The sequence below is a fragment of the Neodiprion pinetum genome, chromosome 3, assembly GCF_021155775.2.
Source record: "Neodiprion pinetum isolate iyNeoPine1 chromosome 3, iyNeoPine1.2, whole genome shotgun sequence".
In the NCBI taxonomy this organism is placed as follows: domain Eukaryota; kingdom Metazoa; phylum Arthropoda; class Insecta; order Hymenoptera; family Diprionidae; genus Neodiprion; species Neodiprion pinetum.
The window spans coordinates 11,885,885-11,911,258 of record NC_060234.1 but is presented as its reverse complement, the minus strand read 5'-3'; the positions used below and the strand labels follow the sequence as shown (position 1 = coordinate 11,911,258).

The 25,374-nt window shown below is 34.8% G+C and overlaps 1 protein-coding gene across 3 annotated transcripts; it reads left to right on the top strand.

Annotated features, from left to right (window-relative positions):
- The first annotated feature begins 318 nt into the window (after window positions 1–318).
- On the top strand, window positions 319–19,874 carry LOC124214975 (myosin heavy chain, clone 203-like). Of its 3 annotated transcripts, none has more exons than XM_046617796.2 (9): window positions 319–405; window positions 7,832–7,933; window positions 8,326–8,548; window positions 11,032–11,343; window positions 11,581–11,777; window positions 13,469–13,624; window positions 17,347–17,635; window positions 17,746–17,874; window positions 19,533–19,874. In XM_046617796.2, the coding sequence occupies exons 2-9, from the start codon at window positions 7,857–7,859 to the stop codon at window positions 19,824–19,826; spliced, it is 1,677 nt and encodes a 558-aa protein (XP_046473752.1). In that variant the 5' UTR covers window positions 319–405; window positions 7,832–7,856; the 3' UTR covers window positions 19,827–19,874. The 3 variants fall into 3 exon arrangements, with proteins under 3 accessions (XP_046473752.1, XP_046473754.1, XP_046473753.1); XM_046617798.2 differs by lacking the exon at window positions 319–405 and adding an exon at window positions 6,987–7,194; XM_046617797.2 differs by lacking the exon at window positions 319–405 and adding an exon at window positions 7,332–7,350.
- Window positions 19,875–25,374: the final 5,500 nt, after the last annotated feature.

Genomic DNA, 25,374 nt, shown 5'->3' with positions numbered 1-25,374 from the left:
TCTTCCGATCTCTCGGTTGTGATTAAGCAAATGATCGCAGTATATAGAGTGCTGTAGCCAGTGAGTAAATTCCTTTGTGCAGAACCATAAGTCTACTGTTTCAAGCCAATCGCGTTCGAGAATAAAGTGGAAACTACCAATGAGTTCCCAGGCTGCCACTAGAAATGCATAAACGAGCACACTCACGATCAGTGATAACAGTGACAGTTGCCTGACTTCTTGTACCGAATACCAGATGGTGCTACACACACACTTTTTTCTGTACCATTTTTTAGATAGCCGAACAAGCGGTTATCTAATGGCACCGAGTCCAGTTCATCCTGCAGAGCTGAAGCCTGCAGACGCTCTGGTAACGTCTCAGTTTTAAGAAGAACGCAGTCTCCAGTTGAATACTACAATATAAAAGTAAGTACTCACCAGTGTTTCGCAGTACTAAGTACAAAGTTTCGAATATTTAAATTTTCATATCAACCATTTAAACCAAGTGAATTACTTCCGAAATCATAATTTTTCCAAACACCAGCTGTCTACATTAATTTAATAACCGGCATTGTAGACATGCTATTTATAGTGTCATTATTGATCAAAGGCGTTATTACTCCGTTAAAATCTTTTGTTAATAAAAAAAGAAACTGTGATGACTGCTAATCAGTTAATTAGTATAATATCAGCATCGTGAAAATTCTCCGTTTATAAAGAATTCAAATTTATATTGTATAAAAATGTATCGCACAACTTCAGTCGCACCGTTTATAAAAAAGTGAGTAAAGAAGGTCGACCCCGGGTAATTTTTTGTGACACCTTAATGCGCTTGGGTGGGCCTGGGTTCACCATCTTCCTCACCCCCTTTGCGTCTATCACAGGAAAGCCCAGTAGACTGACTGCCGTTGGTATTCTACCGCCAATGGTCGTACAAACATGTGTCATGTCATTGTTACGCTGGACTCCGTATAATGAAAATAGAAAGCAAGTGTAAATATCGTCAAATCATAGGATTGACAAAACAGTAGTGACAACAGTTACTGAACTAATTCATACTAAAAATAAAATTTACCGAAGACTGAAACTTGATAAATTCTTTTAAACGTATCTGACAACACGTTGTATCGATGTTCATAATTATAATTTTTTAAGGTATATGAATGGTTAAATCATCCGAAATGTAAAAAATATTTCGTCCCGTTTCCCACGAGAGTCTTCGGGAACACATCAAAAATATGTTCCGTCACGGAATACAGTGGAATGTACTTGACGTTTAATGCTACTGTGCCGCTTGACAAAGAAGAATAACTCCATAAAAAATCGGCATCAATTACGCAAGCTACGACAGATGAAAAATAGATAGACTCTGATCTTGTTTATTTCTTATATAACTGGTAGAAAAGGCAATGGTTGTTTATACATATTTTTCCAAAGTTTATCGACTGTAATCTTTGACGATTGTCCGCAAGTTGCGCTGTTAGTTGTATTTTTTTCAATCTGCTCGATTCTACATATCATACGTAAACCCTTTTTTCCGATGGAAAGTACCTGTACAGTGTAATTTTAAGTATACTCGTACTTCAGACAAATTATTATTGCATTCTAGCACGTTTAACAGATGCTGATTTTTTTTTATGGTTTTTTCAATAATTTAAATATTCACAATACTTCCGAAATCAAAAGTTTTGGTATATATAACGTATATGTATTGTGATCATGGTATGCGCAATTTAAACCGTGTGTATGCAAAATACCACTTATGTTAGATCAAATTTCATAAAACAGAGTGTCTTAAAAATAAAATCTAGCGTAAAAAAATTATTTGAGTACAAAGACATACATCCAAAAATGTTGTCTGCAATGGAACTCGCGTAAGGGTATGAAAAAATTATACCTGCTTTGTTGGGTAATTCGCCAATTCTCGATTCGCAAATTTCACTAAGATATCGAAATCGATCGTACATTTTAATGTCTAGTATATTATGACTCGCCAGTAAGGTGCGTGGCTTTCTTATCAGAACTTGAAAATGATTAATGTATTGAAATTTATTTTTCCTATTTCGGAGATTTAAATTATGAAACGTAAACTCACGGACTCTCTTTCCGTCTTCGACCTTACTTTCGGGGCACAAGTAAAGCAATACGCAAATTTCAGTAAGATTTGTTAACATTAGAACTGCCAGACCAGTCAAAATGAATGGTTTTACAATTTCATTTTAAAATTCTTACTTCGTGTTACATTTTTTTCCCGCAACGATGGAACGACTTTCACAACGATATGTAAAGGAGTAATATAATGAATTTTATTTTTGTTCCATTAAACTGATTTTGTAATTTCATTTTAAAATTCCTACTTAATGTTACATTTTATCTCCTTCGTGCTAGTATTAAGTATAAAGTGACGTTTTCTTGGATATCATATATAAAAATCGTCCCTATTTTATATGATCATGACCTCATTCGCCCGATACTACAGCCGGAAGTAGATACCTCGTTGAAAGAAAAATCCCCCGTATTCCCCAAAAATTCAAGGTAAAATCGAACGATCAACTACCATCACGGCTACACATTAGGGTGTCCTTAAAAAGGTCATTTTTGAATTTCGACTGTCCTACCCCCCAAATTAGCTCCAAACAATTAGAAAATGACTCTCTAATTTTTTCACAGGTTTATCTCAACGCTAACCCCTCCCGCCAATCGGATGGATTTCCCCATGTAAAACACACGTGTTTCGGACACATTTTCAGGGTATATTTTATCAATGAAGCAATAATGTTCAATAAGATTGTGTATTTGAAATGCGGAAATCCATCCTGTTGGGTGGAGCAGTTAGAGTTGAGGTCAAGATCTAAAAACATTAGGGAATTACTTTTGAATCATTTGGAGCAGGTTTAAGAGGTAGGACAGTCGCAATTCAAAAACTACCTCTCTAAAGACCACTCTACTACACATTTGTGAATTTTTTGGTCAGTCACACCCTGGTATCTAGATGATTTCCATAATTGATTAACCGTACACTCTTCGAATGTTAATCGATTCCCAAACATTCATTTTGCAACGCATAGAATAAATTGTACATAAATTCGACTCGATCTGGCAAATATGCGATAGGAATTTGAATTACAAATACTACAGGTATAATTCGTAGGATCGACATAATTTCAAGAGTCCGAGATTACGTCCGTCTTTATTTCGGTAAATGGGGAATTATTTTTTAAATCGAATGTGCTTTGAAGTTCAAATTTTCAATTTTCTTCATTAAGAAAAAAAATATTATTCTTTTGGAAATGCCGGAAAAGTCGAGACTTATTTTTTTTTCGTCTTGAACCCTGGATTCATAAAAACAAAACATATTGTAATTGTACTTTACAACAATTACTAACTGCATTGAACTTCAAACAATATTTTTCTTCTTATCATAATGATTTAGTGTTATTTTTTTGAGAAATAATTATTGGCGAAATTTTTATTATTCATTTGAACGTACCCTTTGTTTGTCTATGATCGCAAAACTTCACCATTATTAAATTTAACACAATCGATTTACAAGTGCATAATATAAAGTCCCTCATCGAAGTCACCGACACTGTGGACACGTTTTGAATCAACCGTTTTTCCATAAAAAATTTTGATTGCCCTTCCTCCCACTTCACGGTATGGAGCATATAACATAAACATTTGAATTAAGCGATGATTGTAATTAATGGCGTTGAATACTGGTTATGTTATGTTGCAACAATATGTCAATTAAAAGTAGTCAGAAGAACACAATTAAACTGCAATTTTCAAAAATGTACCATCGTGTAGCGCTAAAAACCATTCAAAAATGTATAAATTTCTTGAATTCATTCGGAGTTAAACAATTTTTATTGGAATAAAAGCGATTATGCATAAAATAAATGTATTCTTTTTTCAAATTTTTCGAGTTAACGATGCCATGTCTGAATTTGTAAGGCTTTATTGAATGCTATGCACTGATAAAATGTTTACAACCTTATTAACAACAATTTGTTAATTGCAAACAATAACTAGCGTTCTTTAAAACTGAAATTGTGCAAAATTTATACAGTTCGCTTGTAAACACACATGAAATATATTATTTGTATAAATGTCGTATATTCTCGAAATCCTTGCTACCGGCGAGGACTTTTCTTCATATTTTATGTGATACTGACGATATTTTGATAGGCGGTTGAACTTATAGAAAATAAACAGAGCTACAAAGTGCAGCTAAATTGATATTGTTGTGTGCGATTCTTGGAAATTAGATCACGTTAAAGTCTGAGAACTATAGCTAAAAATCTAAATTTTGTACCCAGCTGATGAAATTTTAATTTTCACTGAGTCAGAATTTCTTTGAATCTGTAGGTTATCTGTCTAATGTGTAGATGTCATTGATTTCCCAAATTATTTTTTTTATTTAACCTTTAGATATAGATTTGTCATTTTTTGTGTCCTTACTTCTACGTGATCACCATCCTTCTGTCTAAAAAAAAATGTTCACATGGATTTTTGCGAATGAATTTGTATTTAAAATTCTTATCATTATGGCTCAATTATTTTTCGTTAAATACTTTCGATTTTTGTTTATGTCCAATAAATCATTGATACAGAACTCTCATGTTTTCGATTTCAATACTTTCTAACAATATATTTTCAATCTACTTTTCTACTTCTTGTACACGTGTATGAACGCAAGCTTTATTCACAACAACCGAATATATTTTATTCTTATTCTCAGTAGTTGGGCAAATCCACGAGGGCCTAATTTTCATTTTCTGATTTTTCCGCAGAAGTTTTCATCTACCAAAATGCAAAGCAAATCAGTATCTCTCTACTTGAAACTTGAAGAATATCTAGGGTAAAACGAGGCAAAATGATTCCGTAGGGCAAAACGATCGTATCAAAGTTTAAGCCAATCCGCTATCAGATCATAATTTCAATTATGCACAGTGTACGTGTCGCGACCAACGTAAATAAATGATGTAAGTACAACAAAGCAGCCGTGCGTGTTACTGCAGATGAGAGATAACTGGGCTTACTTCAATCGCATACTCTTGTAATGCAAGTGTTCTATTATTTGTGTCACGCAAATCTTTCCCTTATCAGGATCCGAACAATAACCGTATTATATAGATGAGCATACATATGGGTCACATTGTGTGCATACATTTTTCGTGTCGATGATGGCACAGTACGTGGGGTTGAATTATACTTTGCGTTTGGAGCAAAATGGTTATTCATGGGCCGGGCCAAAACGAACATAGGTAACTCAAATGAAACATAACCGGCGACCGTTCACCATTGGGTTCTTAATCAGTACGTTTTCGGGATGGGCTTACAATACCCGTGCCGCCATTAAGGGGTAAGGCCACTATAGCGCGGGAAAAAGTCAGCATATTTTGGGATTTTTTTTCAGCGGGACAATCGAACAAATCAAATTTCTGAAAAGGGTCCTTCATTGTGCATATCGTAAACTGGATAAATAATTTTTTTCAAAGTAGTATAAATGAACATGGCGGCTGCAAAGCTTTTCTTCGACGAAGCCTTCTTTTTCAAAGGCGCGCGGTCGGGCCAACTGTAGCTGCAATTTTTAATTTACAGTCAGTCAAAATTTTTTTCTCGATTATACACATAATAGCTACAGAACTGCGTAGGTTTTTTTTTTTTTTTTTTTTGATATTTGAATTTTTGAAAAAAACGGCGCATTTTTTAAATATAAGTTTAAAGTACCAAAAATAAAAATCGTCCAGAAAATGTTCAAAAAAAAAAAACATGTAATACATCGGGAAAATCCTTGGTACTTCTGTGCAGAATGTAATTGTGAATATACAGTTAAAATTTCAAGACCATCGGTCAAGATTTGTTCTCTTTTGTTGTTTGTGCTCGAGTTATGAGTGCGGACGACTTGAAAAGTGTAGTTTCAAGAAAAACGCGTTTAAAGTTTTCGGTACGGAAAAATGATTCAGTATTTCTTTGGATTGCTAATCCGTAATAAATAGTTAAACAAGCCATTAGCTTTCCGGTTAACTTTCCTTTTCCGCCAAGGCCTTTCACTTTTTTTTTTAAAGTACGCAATCGGGTGCTCATCCTTTTTTGCACGTGGTCAAGGTATTCTTTCTTGAGCACTGTAAAATTCTCATACGGCTTAGCATCTACGATTCCTTTCATATTTTTCCCACCTTAATCTTTCGAGTATGTCATTTTTAAGGTATCAAAGCATTTTTTAAAAAAATTTAACGAAAAACAATTTTTTGATATTTCTACAGTGGCCTAACCCCCCAATTCCGATTGTACAGAGCTTACATTCCAAAACCGTTGATTACGCGAACCAACAATCGAAGTGGTACAAAACATGCTTGTAACAAATGAAACGTTACGGTAAAAACCCATGTCTTCACAAAATAAAACCCCTGCGCTGTAATAAAAGCTGCCGGCAATGGATAATTAATTTATTTCGAAACGTGAATATGTATCAATATCACGACATGAAAAAATAAACATCTCGTGGTGACTATTTTGCCCCGCGGCACGAGGTAAACGATCATTTTGCATCGGAGCGCTGTTTTGCTAATTACAGCAATAGTAGCATCTTATAAAATCTCTGAAAATTAAAAATTATAGCCAAAAGGTGGTGGAATTGACATGAGATGTAACCGTATTTTATCAATCTAGTGGATTTTTCTTTAGGAGGATTATTTTTTCCCGGTCTCCGTTACTTAGGTACCCGTCAGAAGGTTAGTCGCGAAGTACTTTTAAACTTTTAGCACATACAAAAAAATGTACTATTATCTTTTCTATGCGTATGTATACGGTGTTTTCTTACTCTATAGCACTGAAGTAAAAGTGTTTGTAGTGGAATTTCCAAGAAAATGATAATGCTCCAGCCGCACTCTAAAGGTCATTTCTAGTGACCGAGTCTACTCTTATCTAAACACAACCCAGATAGCACCACATGCAAAATAACTACGTCAAAACATATTACCAGTTGTAGTATGGATGTGGCGGAAATTATTTTCAGTATCTGATATTAATTAGCGAGTACCCCATAGTTGTGCACCATATCACGACGTATCAAAATTGTCATGATAAATATGGAAAGTTTTGCAGTGAATGAGCAATTTATTTGCGTGATCTTTGTGCGGATTCGATCAAAAATTTACGCTCACTCTTGTGCAAATATTGAAACGTGTACGCTGATTGTGTTTTGTGGTAATGAACAAAAATTTGATCATTGCATGTCATAACTATCCGAATATTGGGATTGTCACTGTGCACTGCGTAATCTGATGGAAAAAGTCAAACCAATATAGCCCAGGTGACAGCTAAACATTGACAGTGTTTTTTCGCGCACGGATAGTAGAACAGGTATATTATTGATTGCGTTTCTTTAATTTCTGTCACATGAGTAATTTGAAACCTCGAGAATTACAATTTGCCGTCATTAAAATTGAAAACTTAGGCTATCAGGTGATTAAATAGCACTGACAACAAGGCTCTGACGTCATGAGGACATTTTCCAATGCCGTTGATACAGATGAACGTACGTAACTTGCAGTAATCTTGAACCTGCGAAACGCAGAGAGAAAATGTCAGGACCCACACAATTTTAGTAATATTCGCGTGTGTTCAATGATTATGACATGTGATAACATTTCAATGTAGGTATTACCAGGAATCGCAGCCGTGGCGCGAAGCTTGTATTTAAACAAATCCATCATAATACGACAATCTGCTTTTAAGTTCTAAAGATATCAGTGAAATACTGCAATAAATAGACTGATATCTCCTGGTGAATTTACTGAAACGGTAATCATAATGGAATTATTTCATTCGGTTTCGCTTTTAGACTTCATCTTGACTGAAGTACGCAAATGAAGATGCGGGTTTCGGTAGCAGGGGTGATGGTGCTATGCCTTTACGTCAACGCTGCAATTGCGAAAGAAGTATGGTACGTACAGTTTCAATAGTAATTACAAAAAGTATCTTACCTGATACGAATATGAAATATTTTTCTCAATAAGCCTAGTTTCGTGTCCATTTTGAAGTGTTTCATGCAATCAGTTTTAAATACGCAAACAAGGAATTTATTTATATAGCAGATCATATCATATGGTGGTATTTGTACTTATATTGATCGTAGTTTTTTTGATTAACACTTCGATGTTCAATTGCAATTTAATAACTGAACGGCTTTTATCGGTAGAACGTAATTGATATTTTTAGCTGGTCGAAAGTCATTGCACTTCGTTACAGTATTGTAATCAACAATATTTTCCAGAATCGGAGACAATTGTCGCAATTATATTCCGACGGAATCAAAAATTAATTACTTTTTTCTAGCCCCGATAGCGTGATTAAAGATGCTATACTCAAATTAGCACACGCAATGCGGATTAATAGTCAGAAATTAGAACGACATGAACTTCGTGACCGTCAAGCAACAGAACATATGAACGAGGCTGTGGGAACTTTAGTTCAAAAAGCGTCCGTTCTTGACACGATCACGACACATTTCACGAAAATCGAGGATCGGATATCTGGAATTGAGCAGCTCATTTCGCAGGTAAGTAAGAGGTGGTTCTCTCTGAGAAATTCTATACGGTTTCACCTGGCATCGGGCGGTCACGATTCCTGATTTTGTTACGACCTCAGCGTATAGTGTAGTCCTCTCAAATACGACCACCCGTAATTTTATTTTCGATATCCCTCACCGTTCCAAAGCCAAAAGCTGTCAAACTTCTAATCTTCTGGTCATTTATTATAAGCTGCAAGAACTACAGAAAATTCTATGCAGAATTGCAAAATTTTTAAGCCTGCTAAAAGTTCGTAATTCGTCGATAATTTATAAATTATTCATCACGGTTACCATTCAATTTATTGTTCGAGATTTTTCCGGAGCTCTGACAAATCTGGAAAAGAATTACAGAATATTGTAGGGGAAATTGAAAATATTTCAGGCAAAAGAAGTTTCTTTATTCTTCGAAATTATAGCCATATTGTGTAGAATTTGATGTAATTTTCTGCACATTTGTTTATAAACTGGCCCCCAAAAATCTAGAACAGTAATTGAGTTGTAGCAGTATTAAATAATTTATATCTAAACCAACGAAGAAACCACTTCCTGTACGGTTTTATAATGTTTGTCATTTGGTGTAGAGTTTGATGTAATTTTTACACATCTATTCAACATTTGCTCGGAAAATCTTAAGTCTAATGATTTTTAACTTCGAAACGGTGGGAAATATACATAGAAAAAGACTTATGATTCTGGTTAAAAGTACTTATATTGTGTACTGAAATTGAGAAAACTGTTGAATAGTGACCGTTCAACGCTGGACGAAACTGTTTGAAATTCCCTGCACTCATAATAAGTCGGCACTCAAGGCCTATTGAATAAAATATTATCGTCAAAAAAGGTGGCCTTTTGTTTACTCTCCCAACATTATATAGCCTAAATAAATGCAAATATCAGCCATGAACCCTAATTTACTTTTAGTTGATATCATAGTCACGTTTATACTTATACCGGTGTCGGAAAATATGTTGAGCCCGATTTCATCCAATAAACCTATATTTATACATTGTGGATCAAAGTATTGTCACCGAATCTTACTTTTTTTCACCGTTGATTTCTTCTCTTTAAATGTTAACACGATCTAGTTTACATAAGTAGTAAGTCTGACTGTACAGGTGAAGTGTTCGGAATGTAATAGATTTCTGAAAGTGGAATCGCAATATTCGTAAGCTATTGAAGCTGAATATCAAAAATTTAGTAAGTCTGTCAAAGATTATAATTAAATGAAACTCCACATGGTCTTCAAGTTTACCAACGAAACATTTTTCTTTCATAGAAGTCATCGTTATATGAACACGTTCCGTTCGTTGACCTCGCTGCTATGAAGTGTGGCACATATTCCATCGCATGAACAGACAGTATTGTAGTTAGAAATCACTGACCCAGAGAGCCGCCAGGGGGGTGGGGGGGAGTAGAAGGATGGTTATATATAATATCAGTGATGGGGAGGGTGGGAAACTGTGATGTTTTTTTCTGAAAATACGTTGAAAAGTTATTTTAACTCTATCTATTATATAATAACGGCAGTACATTGAGATAATAATAATAATATCATCGTAAAATTATCGATTTCCGTCTATAGTAAACTGAACAGTAAAATTTCAACGGATTGATGATCGTATTCAAATTGACATGAAATCATCTATTGCGCTATCTTAGTAAAACTCTAAAAAGTGAGACCGATAAAATAAAAGAGAATACATAGCTTATATCCTTGGAGACTATCAATGCTGTTTGGACTAATAGTGACATTAGTTTTAGTCAGTGAAGGCTCTCAAATTCCGAGATTGTAATTGCTAACGTTAACGTAACGAAATACTGAAAGAAAAATCACAATTTCACGCCTATTAAATGACTTTGTATAGGCGCTGAGTTTGCAAATATGAGTACGTTCTGCATCGCTTACCGAATCTTGCAGACAATCTTAAAGCTGTGAAATAATGTTTTTGAGAATCGCATCCCTATATCAATGTTAGTAATGTTAACTCGTCCTAAAATGCACTACAATATTCCCATACACTCGATACCCAGGTCGACTTAGCTGATGCATCGTATGACTATACATTTTTGCAACGTTTGGCCGAATTTTTATAAATTTTGACAAGCGCGGAATTGTTATTTGCACTGTCTGATTCTAAGAGACTTATGATTAGTCTGAATTAAACAAAGAATATTTAACCGCATGCACATTGAGAGTACATTCCAATTTTCAAGTCAGTACAATCATCAGATACATTCGTGTATAATAATATAATGTTAATAGTCAGGATTTACAGATAAAATACTATTAGGTTGAGATAACAGTTAAATTTTGAACTCGAAGTAGCCACGAAATAAGTAAATTTCAATATACTGGATAGTCTAAAGTATGTATATGTATTTGATTCTGAGGAACTATTTAGCCTTGACAAAAGATATTTTATCATACGTTTTCATAAGAATATTTTCTCCTTTGTGTTGTCCTAATCTAGAAAGACGAAAGAGAAAGAATCCAGTTGCAGAAAACCGTGGATTTGGTAGAAAAGTTGGAGAAATTTCTGGAAACACAGTTCAAGGAAATGAAAACTAAAATGTCCGAAATGAGTGAACGTACTGAACTAACTACACCATCGACAACTCCTGAATCCACATTGATGTTAGATATAATATCCAAGATAAACGATACAGAAGAACATTTAATAGAACAAGTTGCAAGGATTGAATTTGGCGTTAGCAGGATGGCCAATAAAAGTGACGATAACATTGCTGTTCAATATGAGAGACTACAGACCGTAATTGACGAAGTAAAGCTTTTTTGACTTATATGCTTTTTCCAAATCATTTAATTTCCAGTTGGTAATTAGATTGACAGTCTGTTGATGACTTAACAACAGTTGAATCCTGTCTTGAACAAAAAATGACTTTGATATTATCAAAATTATAAAAATATACAAACGATTATTTTACATATCATGCAAGTACAGGATCCTGTCAGTGAACTTTTTATCAGGCAATTTCACCATTGTATGAATTTTACACAGGTACAAAACATAAGCGGTAGAATTACAGACATCGAAACATCTCTCGAAAAAGATCACGAGATCTCCGAAAAGGACAAAAACGAAACTATGGAGCAAATGGTTAACGTCGGATTAATTCTGCAACAGCAGAATGAAACACTTGGAACAGTTACCGAACATTTGGAAGGCATTGCGAACCGTGTCCAAGTTTTACCAACGTAAGATAGTTTCTATCCCTTTTATTCTATTGCAGTACGCAGTAGCAGTTAGTTCAAAATATTTGATGTTTTTCAAGAATTTCAAGAGTAAACGAGCTAAGAATCAATTTCAACGATCAACAGTAATTTAAAGATGTATTATACCACAGCTATTTCCCCTGTCTACATTTTATGTTGCCGACAGCTTGATCAACATAGAATGTTCTACGTTACAAATTCTAAGAGAGCTCGTGTGTTCCTTCAATCCGTAATTTAACAATTTTTACAGCAATACTTAATACTTGCAGAAGAATTTCCCCACCTTGTCATATTTTGAGATTGAAGACTCGATTACGAAATATCTTATAGACTTTTCATTACAAAACGTGTCACGTCGATCAAAAAATTTATCTTTAACTTCAAAGCGCAATTCATCGGTTATAGTTTTCAGCCTTTTCATTATGTATGTGATAATATTAAGAAGATTTCTAATTTTAATTACAACAAGCGATGTGTCCAGAATCAGTATAATGTCTAATTGATCGGGTGGCTATTTTCGTGAAAAATTGAGTATTCGGTGACGGGGTGACAACAACTGTTCAATCGCCCGTGATATCTGGTTATAAAGTGGCAGCTACACACTTTTCAGAATTTGTTCACTCTTGGGATGGCATCCTGAATGCATTTTCATGAAGTTTAGTATGCGGTCTTTTGATATTGATCTTGCATATGTTTATGGATCGTCAAATTCAACAATAGCGGGCTTTGGAACGACATAATTTCTTAGTAATGACGAGATTTATACGTCGCAGTAGGTTACGATTTTGAACGCAACAACATAAAAAAACCATGATTGTTTTAGGCTGTTATTGAGTATTAATCAGTAGTGGGTAATGTAATTGGCTCTGTATGATATATGTCTTTCTGTGTTTAAAACGATTTCAATTGAATATGCAGTCAAAAGCGATGAACCACTTGCGCTTAACAAATTAACAAATTGAAAGTTTTTAAAAATAAAAATTTCCAATTAACGTAAGAACAAAGGTCATATGTCGGCATAAATCACCATTTGGTATTATTTCTTAATGGACTCGACCCAAAAAAAAATTTCTCAGATCGAACTCGAATTCGGTTAATCTATAGCCCAGCTGGATTGAAGTTTGTAGTGGATTTTTTTTACATTTATACAAATGATTATCAAATTTTCAAGGGTTAAATTTACAACTTTAGCTCACGCATTTTTATCTTTGAATGTCCCTAACTCCGATCCTTACAATGAAGCAAATCGACTTTACTCGGAGTGTTTCGGATTCATTTGCTCACACGCTTTTCATTGTTACTAACTGTTTCACATTATATTCAAAGGACCGGATTTTTCGAAAAAATGTATCCACCCCTATGCCATCTTTCGGCTTCAGTTACTTTTTTCGAAGCTCGTACGATCTGAAGTATTTAGTATGTGTACTTTTTTCAAACTTGAGATTGAAATATCGTGGAGGGTAGTATTGATGACCTTGTATCACTGACTTAACAATTTTGAATTACCCCATTACAAAATCAGAAAAACTATAAAATGTTTTCGCTTTACGAACTACTCGAAGTAGTATAATAGCGCTGAAGAGATTGTTTGAGACTTGTAAATACGCGAAGCGATGCACATGAGTGGAATCAAAGGAAATGTTATCCAAGAATAATTAGTGTTTTATTTGAAGGGTATCTGAGGTTGAAGCTCGTCATCTCGAAATAAAGGAGGCAGTAAAAGGAACTCAGCATACGTTGGCAGGTTCACTTACCAATGAAATTGACGGATTAAGGAATCAAGTCTGTGAAAGTGAAGAAAAAATCAAAAACAGTGTTGCAGACCTAAGGTGAGACAAGAAGAGTTACTGTGCTTATTACAGAAATTTGATAATATTCCTTACTTCAAGCGTCCCACAAACAAGACTGTAGGTATTATGTGAAATGTTTTTATTTGAGTAACTGGATCGAATCTTGATAAAAATTACATAACCGCGACTAGCACAACATGAAAATTTAATATGATGATAATCGAAGTATCGTCACTTAATGTTGTCATGATATTCCGAATGTGTCAAGTAATCTGTCTCAAGATTAACTATGGTGAAAATTCATATTCCCACCAAAATGTTCATTAGCATTCGGATAATCTTGGCCGTTGAGAAGTCTCCATTGCAGCAAGATAGCCATCTCTAGCTGCATGGTTTTTACGATACAAACATCACCGAAATGACACCATATCTGATTTATAATGAGTTAGTGATGGCTCGTGAGTTATCCACGGTTGCCTTTGTGGCGAATTATAGTTACTTGCTCAGCAGAGTTTTTTTTTTTTTTTTTACCTTTTACCTTCAAAATCGAAGTACATGGTGAAGCAAATGAGATATTTCAATAATTAAATTTTAGACCCCCTCTCTCAGGTTTAAATCTAAAAATATCGGCCTCGGAGAAAAAATAATAGAAATAAAAATTGTAGGAAATTCATTTCCTGCAAGTTTGTCCAATATCATTTTTATGTAAAAGTCAACAACAAACGAGATAATGCAATAATCAAATCCCTCGCCCTCCCTCCCTTCGGGTCAAACTGAAAAATTATCGATCACAGAGAAAAAATAGTAGTGTCTAAAATTGTAGAAAATAATATGTACTTCAGATTTGGTTTTGGCATTTTTACTGTGAAGTTGAAAATAAACGACTAATGTAACAAATAAGAAAATTCACCCTTAAATTCGATATGGTGACCGAACGACGAAGAGTGGATTCTCGAAAATCTGGATTTGGACTACCCCCCCCCCCCCGGCGACTCGTGAATGAAAATTGTTGTTCCAAATTTATACAATTTGAAATCCTCAAATGACTGGACTAGAATAAGACTCAACATCAGGGATAAAGTCTCACTCTCAACTCTGTTCAAGTTCGAGTTGATCTTCAATTTGAAGATTGACCAGCTTTTTTTTTCTTGTCCGCCGTGACTTTCTACTTATCAGTGTCTCGGAAATTTTTCATGTGTAACAATTTCCACTAGTCAACTAATTGAAAATTTGGTAAACCCAATGATCGGAATATAAAGTAGGCACCTAAAACTGATGACCTGAATTGTTGGGAAATTTTTGAAAAGCCCTAAGTGAGGAAAAGAGAGCCCAGGACAAAATCGCCCACGTTGGCCGGCAACGTGAGTAAAAAACTACGTGGCTGTTGGAGGGTTAATTACCAAACCCGATGTTCTTGGGTACGAATTTCTTTTCGGCATTACATCACTTTCTGGGACGCAGGGTGCGACGAAACCGAACGGACAAACTGTTTCTCCCTGATTATAGTTTATTACATTTATTCTAATCAATTAAAGATTTGATTTTTATTATTCTAGCTTACAAAGATACTTAGTTCTATTTAATGGTTGTAGAAATAACTTTGTATAAGTATTTTTCGGTTAGACTGCATAATACGAACGGCGTACTACTTTAATGTTGTTATAGTTGCGTTCGGTATTTCGCTTGTATCGACCCGTTCTTTGAATTATTTGGAATCTCGTTGTAAATTGTGACTTCGTGAGCTAGCAGAGACTGCATTTACTTCCGGATTTATGATACGCATTCTTGTTACAAGTATGACTTCCCATCTATGCAGTAGGAATCAAAAATGCCTCAGACTACCATCAACGATTTATTGGTAGTTGCTCATCCCTTACAGTAAGGAATATCCCTGCTTTCTAATACTCAAAAATCTAATTTGTTTGCTATCCTCTAAGCTCAGAGTTTGTTTGCGAAACCGCGTTGACAACGCCAAATCTTAGAGCGTGAACGATCCTCAGTTCTGTGAAACTTTACATTTTAACACACCATACTGATCAATTATCGTGAGATTTGTATGCCTTCCAGATACTAATTATAAGTACTTAACCAAGGTCCAAGGTTTTAAGTGTTTGAACTTATTGTTCGTTGGAGAATGAAAGCAATGCCTACCGCAGGATGGAAGATGTTAATCAATGTATTGTACATCCATAGTATCCGACAAAGAAATTGTTGCATCACAAAAATCTATGGTAATTTTCCGTAAAAATCACTTGAAAGCGACGCAGCATGCTTTCTCAAGCTAGAGAGCTGAAGTACCCACACCAAGCAGCCTGTCCCCCTAGACATAAACCCGTAGTACTGGAAAACAAAATAGTTTGCTAACAAACGCCCAAGAAACAACAGCTCTTAATTTCAATTGCCAAAATCGTTTATAAAGGTCTTACTATTAACGTTTTCTAAAACTTCAACACTCCATATAATACAACATGAAATAACAATTAATGCAGTTCACATGATAGTAAAGATAGTAAAGATAATTTGCAAAATATAAAAATAAATGCAACTGTTCCGTTATCTGTAAAAATCTAAGGCAACCATCGTCATCTCCATTTCGAAAAAACTTAATTTTCCTCCCTTTAATAAATTGCAGCGGGGAAGTCGTTAAAATCGCGAAATCAAGGAAGCTCGGTTCCTGCCGGATGGAGATTTACACCCTTTGCCACCTCTCATATCCTGATCGAAGGATGTTGGGCTAGCTGCCCACCCCTTCCTCCTCAATTGGTTCTGAAAATTTGAAAAAATACTTTTGGTGAGGGACCTAACTGTACACGACTGTCAGTCGTTCCATCCCGTAATTTCAGGAATGTCGGAAAATTGGTCACTCTATTTTTAAGAGTAAATTATGCGCTCTCAGAGTATGGGCTTATAAAGTTTTGCCCAAACTCACAATCAGTTACGTACCACGGTTCTTATCATGAGCAAAACTCTTGGGTTGCCGAAACTCATATCTCTTTCATCTCACAATAATTTTGTACAACTGACCTTTTATTATATTGGTTGGCGTTATTGTACCGTAAGATAAGTAATTTGTTGATGTTTTCGTACATGAGCATTACCTGTATAATTCCGCTATCTGCGACTGTTCGGCGTAAATGATGCGTATAAGGTTTCGATAATTGTGAAAATTAGTTGCTTTAATTTGACATGGCCAGTGAAAACTAACTACCACGAAATACGATTCAAACGTGGCGAATATGAAACAATAAAATCACAAATAAGTTCTGAGTACTAGTCCACGCTAGTTGTGGCATGGAAAAAATTCAATTGAGTGCTATTTACAGAGGGAATAAATGATCACAGATCATTTGACGTCATTTTTCGATTTCATAGCAGAGACTTTTCACATATTGGTTATGTTTGAATCGTATTTGGCTATGGTCAGTTTAGTAACTACTTGAATTTGGTATCACTTATTTTGGTTATTAACAAGACCTTGTACGTGTCATTCGTACACAAAAATATTAAATATCCAATTTTTATATACGATGCTAAACACAAATATGCGAATATTGTTCATTTTACGCCAGGATAATTCGCCGGAGAATATGTTCTTGCAACTCTTAGTAATGATTGCTATAACATCGATTACACGAAATAATTGTGAGTTGTGTACAACCCAAGGTTCGACAATTGGTAATGTTACGTATTGCAGTCTCAAAGTCGAATGTATCTGGCAAAAGATTTGTAAAATCATATTTATTACTCTTTACTTACGACAGGTCAGATTTCGCCATGAATTCAGAGAGTGTGAATAAGGAATTAGCACTCCTTACTCAGGGTCAAGCCGTGATGGAGTCTACGGTAGACAACGTAATAGATACAGGAACGAAGGTGGAAATTGGAATCCACCAGATTATTACGGGTGTTAAGACATTGATCAAAGACCAAAATACAGTATTTAATGATAACTTTGACGAGAAAATTAGCGCAGTTTCAAACAATATCATCGGAAATCAAAGTAAGGCTCTGGCAAACTTGACGACTAAAGTCGAAAATGAAATTCTTACGGTAAGTTTTTCTCGTAACATATCTTTCGATTTGAAGTATAACGTTTTTGGAATCGTGTGTTTATAACTAGCCAGCCTCAATAAATTTAATGACATATATAATAATTCCAGGTTTGGAGAGAAATACATGCGATGTATCAAACGATGTCTCAAAATGCTGCAATACTAGAGAAACTTCATCAGAAGAACGAAGTGTACGTCAATGATACAACTTCGACCATAGACGGAATAGAAACCCAGGTTTGTAATTTCTTCAATGTAATTGAGAAACAAAACCAAAACTTTAACCAGCACAATTCATCGTCCGTCTTCTTAACCCATGGGTTTTGGCGGCCGTCGTGTGATGACAAAACAACCATAACCATATTGTATTCCCAGCGTGCAGTGCCAACGCTTTATAATCGGGCTTTCGTTGGCCCACTAGTTTCACCCAACCGTCAATTATCACCATCCTTGCAACTATGGGCCAGCGAATGTTTTCGTTAAACCATAATTGGCTCAACAGTTGCATCCAAACGTCGAGTAATTCAAATTGTTAACGTTGGCCCAGCATTGCCAATGATAACACCATGCTGGCCCGGTTGTTAAGCCAACGTCGGCTGAACGTGGAACTGATATTTCCTTGTCTGAGAATTAAATCTTGATCTCGTAACCAAATATGATTTCACGGAATTAAAGTGGGATCGAAAACGTATGATATGATCCTTTATTCTCGTCAGTTCCGAGTTGAAAATTCTTCCCAATTTTTAAAATTATTAGAAAAACTGGGTTTGCGTGTATTTACAGCTTTATTATTTTCTATAACTCTATAAATTTTCAACTCCAACTTTATATTCATAATTATCGATTTTACCACTATTCGAATTACAAAAGTTCAAACGCTGAATAAGGAAAAAATTAGCTGTTTCAGAATCCGTGTTCATATGTATACATCATCGATTTAAATTTAATGTTTTGTCGCGATTATTATCACCAGCCTGTACTTTTAAGCAAATATTTCCGAACCATTCGTGCAAGCCTGGTGAAATGTTAGCCTCATCATGATCTGTGACACGAATTAAATTAAAGGATTTTCATGGTACTGTAAAACCGCACCGGAAAACAATTGAGGACACGAAATTTGCACATGCATCACTGCTGATTTTACGCATCGAAAAAAATAAAATTCTTAAAAAAATTCCTCGAATCTCAGTTCTTACATAAGTTGTATAATTTTCCGAGATATTCAGGACATGGCAAAAAGTAGAGATTTGATTGTCAACTTTCAAGGTGCTTTTTTGGTTCAGGAGTCTTTTTCCGATATCAATCTGTGTATTTAAATAAAATTCAGTATAATGAAAAGATCCATTTACAATTAGTATCTACAAAAGTTTTGTTGTTCTGCAACAGAATTCCGAGGTGCAGCCGAATCTTGCATCTCAGAAAACTGTTGAGATACCGTCCGTAGATTTTCTTTGCTTCATAACACGAAATGAAATTTATATTTAACTTTGCTATATAGACCCAAAAGGTACGTCTCAAAAAATAGTATGGGATCCATATGGGAAACCCTATTTATTCGACGCATTCATAGTGAGCTCCAGTTAAGAATAAAACATACAGTAAATGATTCAAAGTTTAACCAACCACAAGCCCAAAAAAAATATCGTCTGCACTAGTATATTTTACGAATTTATCACGCTGCTTCGAAATGGTCCCTTTTCACAGGGATTAGTGAAAACTAAAGAAACAACCCCCCAGTTAATTCAGTTTTCAAAGACATATCACTCACGATATAAATAGTATCTCATCTGTGCGCCAATAATCTGCAGTTTTTCAAATGGATCATTTTTATAAAAATTCTGAAATAGTTTTGTAAATAAGATATTGCGAAATTGTATTCAATTCTTCTTTTACAGGTGACAGATATGTCGAAACGTACATATCAAGTTCACGAAAATTTGAACGTTTTAATGAACCGCATCGGCATGGTGTCCGACGAATTCGGTGAAATCAAAATCGCACTTGAAACAGCACTGGATAATATTAAAGCTTCGTTTAAAGAAATACAACAGAAGGAAAAAAATATTACTGGTGTAGTACCACATCCTATTCCGGACGACTATGACGAGCCGGAAGTGAACCCTGATACTTCAAAAGTTAACATTAATCTAAACACAAGAATACCAATCTCAGACGTCAAACCTAACTGAGCTTGCGTATGTAACTTTATGCATAATAAATTGATAAATAATTTTGAATATTGCCATTCTGTGATGAGCGAAAGAAGGATGATTTTCCCGCATAAATCGTCATTTATAGTGATCATTAAGAGATAATCGATTTATTTGAAACGACAATAACGTTATTGCAATTTAAACGGAAACATAAAAAATTGAAGAATTAATGCGAGAAATTATTCATACTTCGAATATAATTTTATTGTATCACTTCAATTTGAATTACAAAGGATTTCATGCTATTATTGTTACAAATATTTCTTATTGACTATTATTTCGCTTGAAAAATCAGTTTAATAACTTTTTTGATAACCTGATTGTAGGGCCGCTCAAAAGTGGCAAAAAAATCGAAGAAATTATATATATAATCAGTAGTTCAAGTTCAATGTACTTGCCCTCTACCTTTGTATACAACATAAGCAGGTGCCCTAAATAATTTAACTCGTTGCAATAATTACAATATTTACCATCCACAATTTTGTAGTACATTGAGTGTAATATAACTCTTGTATTGTGCACACTTGAGAGCCGAATTTAACATCGTATTTTTAGAATCTTGAGCGGTAAAGGTGTGTAATATTTATTTGTTTATTGCGACAGGTTATATTCTATAATTATAGTTATATACACGATTGAGTAAAACAATGCAGAATTTATTATAGACAAGAGCTCTCCGGGCTGGAATAATCAATAGAAGATGCGAATGTGTAAGATTTATCATTTCCTTAGGATCAAGATATTCATATATGCGCAAATAGTACATTAATATTAAATTATTACAGACCATTGGGATAATGATGTTGCGAAATAGTTCGGTACATAATTTGGAAAATAAAGAAGGAATGCCTTTAAAATTGTATAAAGACGAAAGAACAACAATTAGAAACCATTAACAAAGAAATATGCGATATGATAAAAGGTACAGTAGCAGGGCAATCTAGCTCATAATTTCGTAGAACTTTCGTTCATAATGACTAATAGCAATAACAAAGAATAGCCGACATGATAAGATTTACATCAGTACAATTTATCTTACAACTCCATAAAAATTTGTTCGTGATAATTTACATGGCCTTAATCTACATCGAAAAGGATTACAATAAATAACAGGTGCTTCATAGATTGAATATACAATATTGTACGACAATATCGTTAAAACATGTAGCAAGATGTTATTTACGATAATTGTTCTGCTTCGTGGAACAACATTAGAAAGCGGAGTGCGGTACAAAAATCCTCATCCCCAAAATGCCCAATCATACGGAGGCGAAGTGAGTGAAACAAGCGGAACGCTAATTGTAATGAAACAGAAGAAACAGCTGTCAAAAATAATCCAAATTGTACAGAAGATATATCAAAGTGAACTTACCCCTTTCGAGGTAGATGAGTGGCATGAACCAATAATTATGATGTGTGGATTAGAACGATACATATAAGTACGGATATATAAAAACTAACAAGTTGTATTGCTCAGTCTGACTCCGAACGTGTATCGTCTAAATCTAAATATAAATGGTATTATAAGCTTGGCAACAGCCTGCGTATACAATGAATAAGAGGAGATAGCCCGTGACCATGTGCCTATACATCCATATATTAGCTTGATCCGTTCCAGGTAACTTCAAATAATTCTGGACCTGATCACTCAAGTTCAAGTGGCCATAAAAAATAAGTGAGGAAGTGAGTATTCCTTTTTCTTCATCAAGCCGAAGAAGGTATTTTGCATACTTCTTTAATAATACCTGTTCATTACCAACCAAACTTTCTTGAGTTACATTTTCCCTTAAATCCAAACTACCTATCGGCGCAAAGAATATATTTTTTATCGGTATGATCCAGTCGAATTATTATTAAAATTAAAAGAACTTTCTTCCTTTTGCCAACTTTAACTGTAATTGGTTACGCATCATTAGAATCGCATAACGGTTGGACGGGGTGAAATCACCCCAGCTCCAAAAAAGTGATATCCTGGTTCAACAATGAATTCCAAGAATATAAAAAGAAATATCTAGGTATTGTTCAAGGATCGCGAAAAAAGCTCTCTCAATTTTCCTAGTCAAAATTACAGCAATTCAGGGGCGCTACGAGAAAAAATTTTTGGGGTGAAATACATCCTCAGTAACCAATTAGTTAACCTTCTCCTACCTAAGTTTTGAAAAAAACCGCGAGGCTTATTTCCACGAGTAAGTAACTTTACGATGGGTTTGAAAGATGTTTACCTTTCTTCTCTTATCCCAATTACCTTTATAATTCGTTTCATTACTTGTCTGAAAACGGCCAAAAATTCTATAAACCTATCAACTAACTGAAATTTCTCATTCTTTCTTCCGTGTCCATGCCCTTCTTTCTGGAAGAGTACTATTTTAGTGTTATCCACATTTATATGCAGTCCATTGATCTCGCAGTACTCATATAAGGCTCATACATATACAGGGTGGGGCATTTAAAGTGTGACAGAGCAATAGCACTCAAACTGTTGGTGATACTGAAAAAAGTTTCATACGAAAGTTATATTGTTTGAAAAGGCCGACATCCTATTATTTTTTCGGTGGAGGCACTGAAGCTACGTCAAGGTCAACTCCACTTTTTTAAATGGAACTATGTATTTTTTTCCACGATATTATTACTGACTTTAAGACAAATTTAACAACCTACAACACAAGGTCATTGTAAGCACGCAAAGTATGAAAATAGTCGAAAAATCAAATTGAATCGAAATAATTACTTTCAAGTCAGGAGTCTCGTGAATACTTTTGAGATAGATTTTCAGGCGAATTTTCAAGCGGCACGATTCTCTTATGTTTGGCCTGTATATTATATATATGTATAGTTCAGTACAACTTCCCAGCCTGTTACAAATTTATCCAACGGGGAAATCGCATCGGTATGTAGTTCAATTAATTGAGAAGTCATGTATTCTATGTTCAACTTGACTCGTGTATCTGAAGTGTGAAGTTCACAGCTTCGGTTCGTGGTTATAAGAGACGGCTTGGCAATTTGGATGGTAAAACTTTGCTTTGGGGAACATGTTACGGTTACGTCAATTGGCTTCGAGGGTAAAATCATTTGTGTACCTTGCATTTGCTTTTTAGCGATATCTATTAGGAGAAAGCGACTGAAGGTACATTCACTTGGTATGGGATTGGTTAATTTTTCGCAGAGTTCTATCGTATCGTCACGATGTGCCACACCATGGTAACTAGCAATAAAATAATCGGTTATTTGTTTTAATTCAGGAAAAGTGACTTCTCTTAAATAATCGTTTGGTGTTAATTTTAAAGCATACGTTGGGCTAGGTGTTACATAACTATTATTCATTTTTACTAGTACCGGGGTATTCTCGATCATTATCCACGGTTCCTTGTCTGAGTCAGGCAAAGTGAGTATATAAATAAGTTTGCCTCTATCAGTAGTTATCATTACATCGCTTATTCTAATAAATTGCTCGTAATTTTTCCATTTAATGGATATTAGCATCTTTTTGTTATGAGCGTCGAAAGCTCGAAGAGCCGTCATTACTTCCTATGGAGTGAAAAGAGTATTATCAATAACACTGTTTTGGCAAAGTAGCGATGTACAATTTTGAACAAAAGTATTTCGCACTCATCACATTCTCATTTCACTCGCTATTTGAAATCATCCTCACATAGGTACTCACACTCGCGTGCAATGTTTACCTGTCCTCTTCACCTCAAATCTAGCCGCTTGCCTGTGTCACGACTCAAAACAAATCAGCTCTTCATCTTATGTCCTATTCTCCACTGTTGCGAAATCATGTCTGTGTATCATCTATTTGTATTATCGCCTTGTAAATCCTCAGTTGTCGTTCCGTTCTCTTGCGATACAAATCATATCGCTTTGTATCTTTCTCGAATAAAATATCCTTCATTGATAATTAAACACAATCTATTTCAATCCTCATCCCGGTTCCTCGCTATACAGTCATTCATCACTAATTCGCGGATCCTACATCAACGATCCAGTCTCTATCGTTATCTCTCCAAACAAATGCCATATTTCCCTAGTTGGATAGCAGTCATCACTAAATCACATAAACGTTGCAATTCCTTAATTTTGAATAGAGTTAGAGTTACGGCTTCCGTGTACTCATGATACATAAGCATTACATTTCTTTCTATTTTTAATAATTTTAATCGTCCCTATATGTTTTCTAGTGACTGTTTGAGTTTGACCTGGTTTGCATTCAAGGTGTTAATTTGGACCTGATTAATATGCAAGAATTTTGCCACAAGATTTAGAGTGTCCGTCGCAGTTTTTAGTGAGGCTAGATTTACATTAATTATTTCTAAATCATCTACGTCGACATATTCCACAGATCGTCTTTTGGACTGTTCCTAAAAAGTTCAATATTCCTCTTTTATGTCTGATGTCCGAAAAGGGATCAAGCTTCCTCGGGGAAAACATTTCACTTCTAAGAGCATCTCGGGCGACCTCCTTTCCAAATTCTGTTTCAAACATATCCAATGTTTCGTAACTGACGTCATTTAATGTAAGTGCTTTGGGAGTATTTGTTTCGGTTCCGTGAAATAGAGATTCTTTCAATACAAGAGGACGGGGAGTCATTTGAAGAATAGGCGTTTCCATGTTCAAGATTGTCTCTAAAGTATTCTTGTGTGAAGAAGTGCAAGCAATTTCTAAGTCTAATGCATCGAGGGCAGACTGAGCGAGGAATCGCTGACCCGGGGTTCAATGGTTCAGATAGGCATCACGTATCGTCTGTAGGCCTCAGATTTTGTTGTGAATTGCTTATGATGGTTAAGTGAAACTGGTTGCATCAATAGATTGGAATATCTTCCACCTTTCATATGTGAGAACTTAGCATATCATTTCTCAACACATCGAAAATTAGATGGAGTTCTATTTGCATCTAACTGAGTTCTATAGTTCCTGATAGTTTTCAACAATAGTTCTGGTCATTTGATACAAAAAAACGAAAATTGAAAAAATTGTTCGCTAACTTCGCGTAGCATATTACTGTTCAACTACTTACTTTAGTTGGATTTTTTAGTTTTCGGTGAGTTCTATAGTTCTATAAACAAAACTCAAGGAGTTCTGTTAGAAAAACCGTGGAACCTTTTTTTTTAATTAAAAAATTTAATAATCAGATTTTAAATGTACGATCAAGATATGTTGAAGCTTCTACGGGAGTTTTAGGCTTTGATAATTTTTTACGTTGCAGTATTTGTGTTGCCGAACAATCTTCCGAAGTTTTCTCAATCTCAGCATAACCCGAAGCCAATGACGTGGACGTATTGAGAACTGGCTCCCTTTCAACATTTATTTTCACTACATTTATTTGAAAAATTTTTTTTTTTTGTTTTTATCTTCTTATTGTTTATTTATTTACTTTTTTTTTGCTTTTTTGCTTTATTTTCGTTAAAATATTAACTCATCAAACTGTATAAACTGAGTAAAAACTTTGTAATATTTTATTCAACATTTCTTGTTTCTTTGGTTTTTTTTTAGCTTAGGTTTTTATCTTGTTTTTTTTTTTTAATCA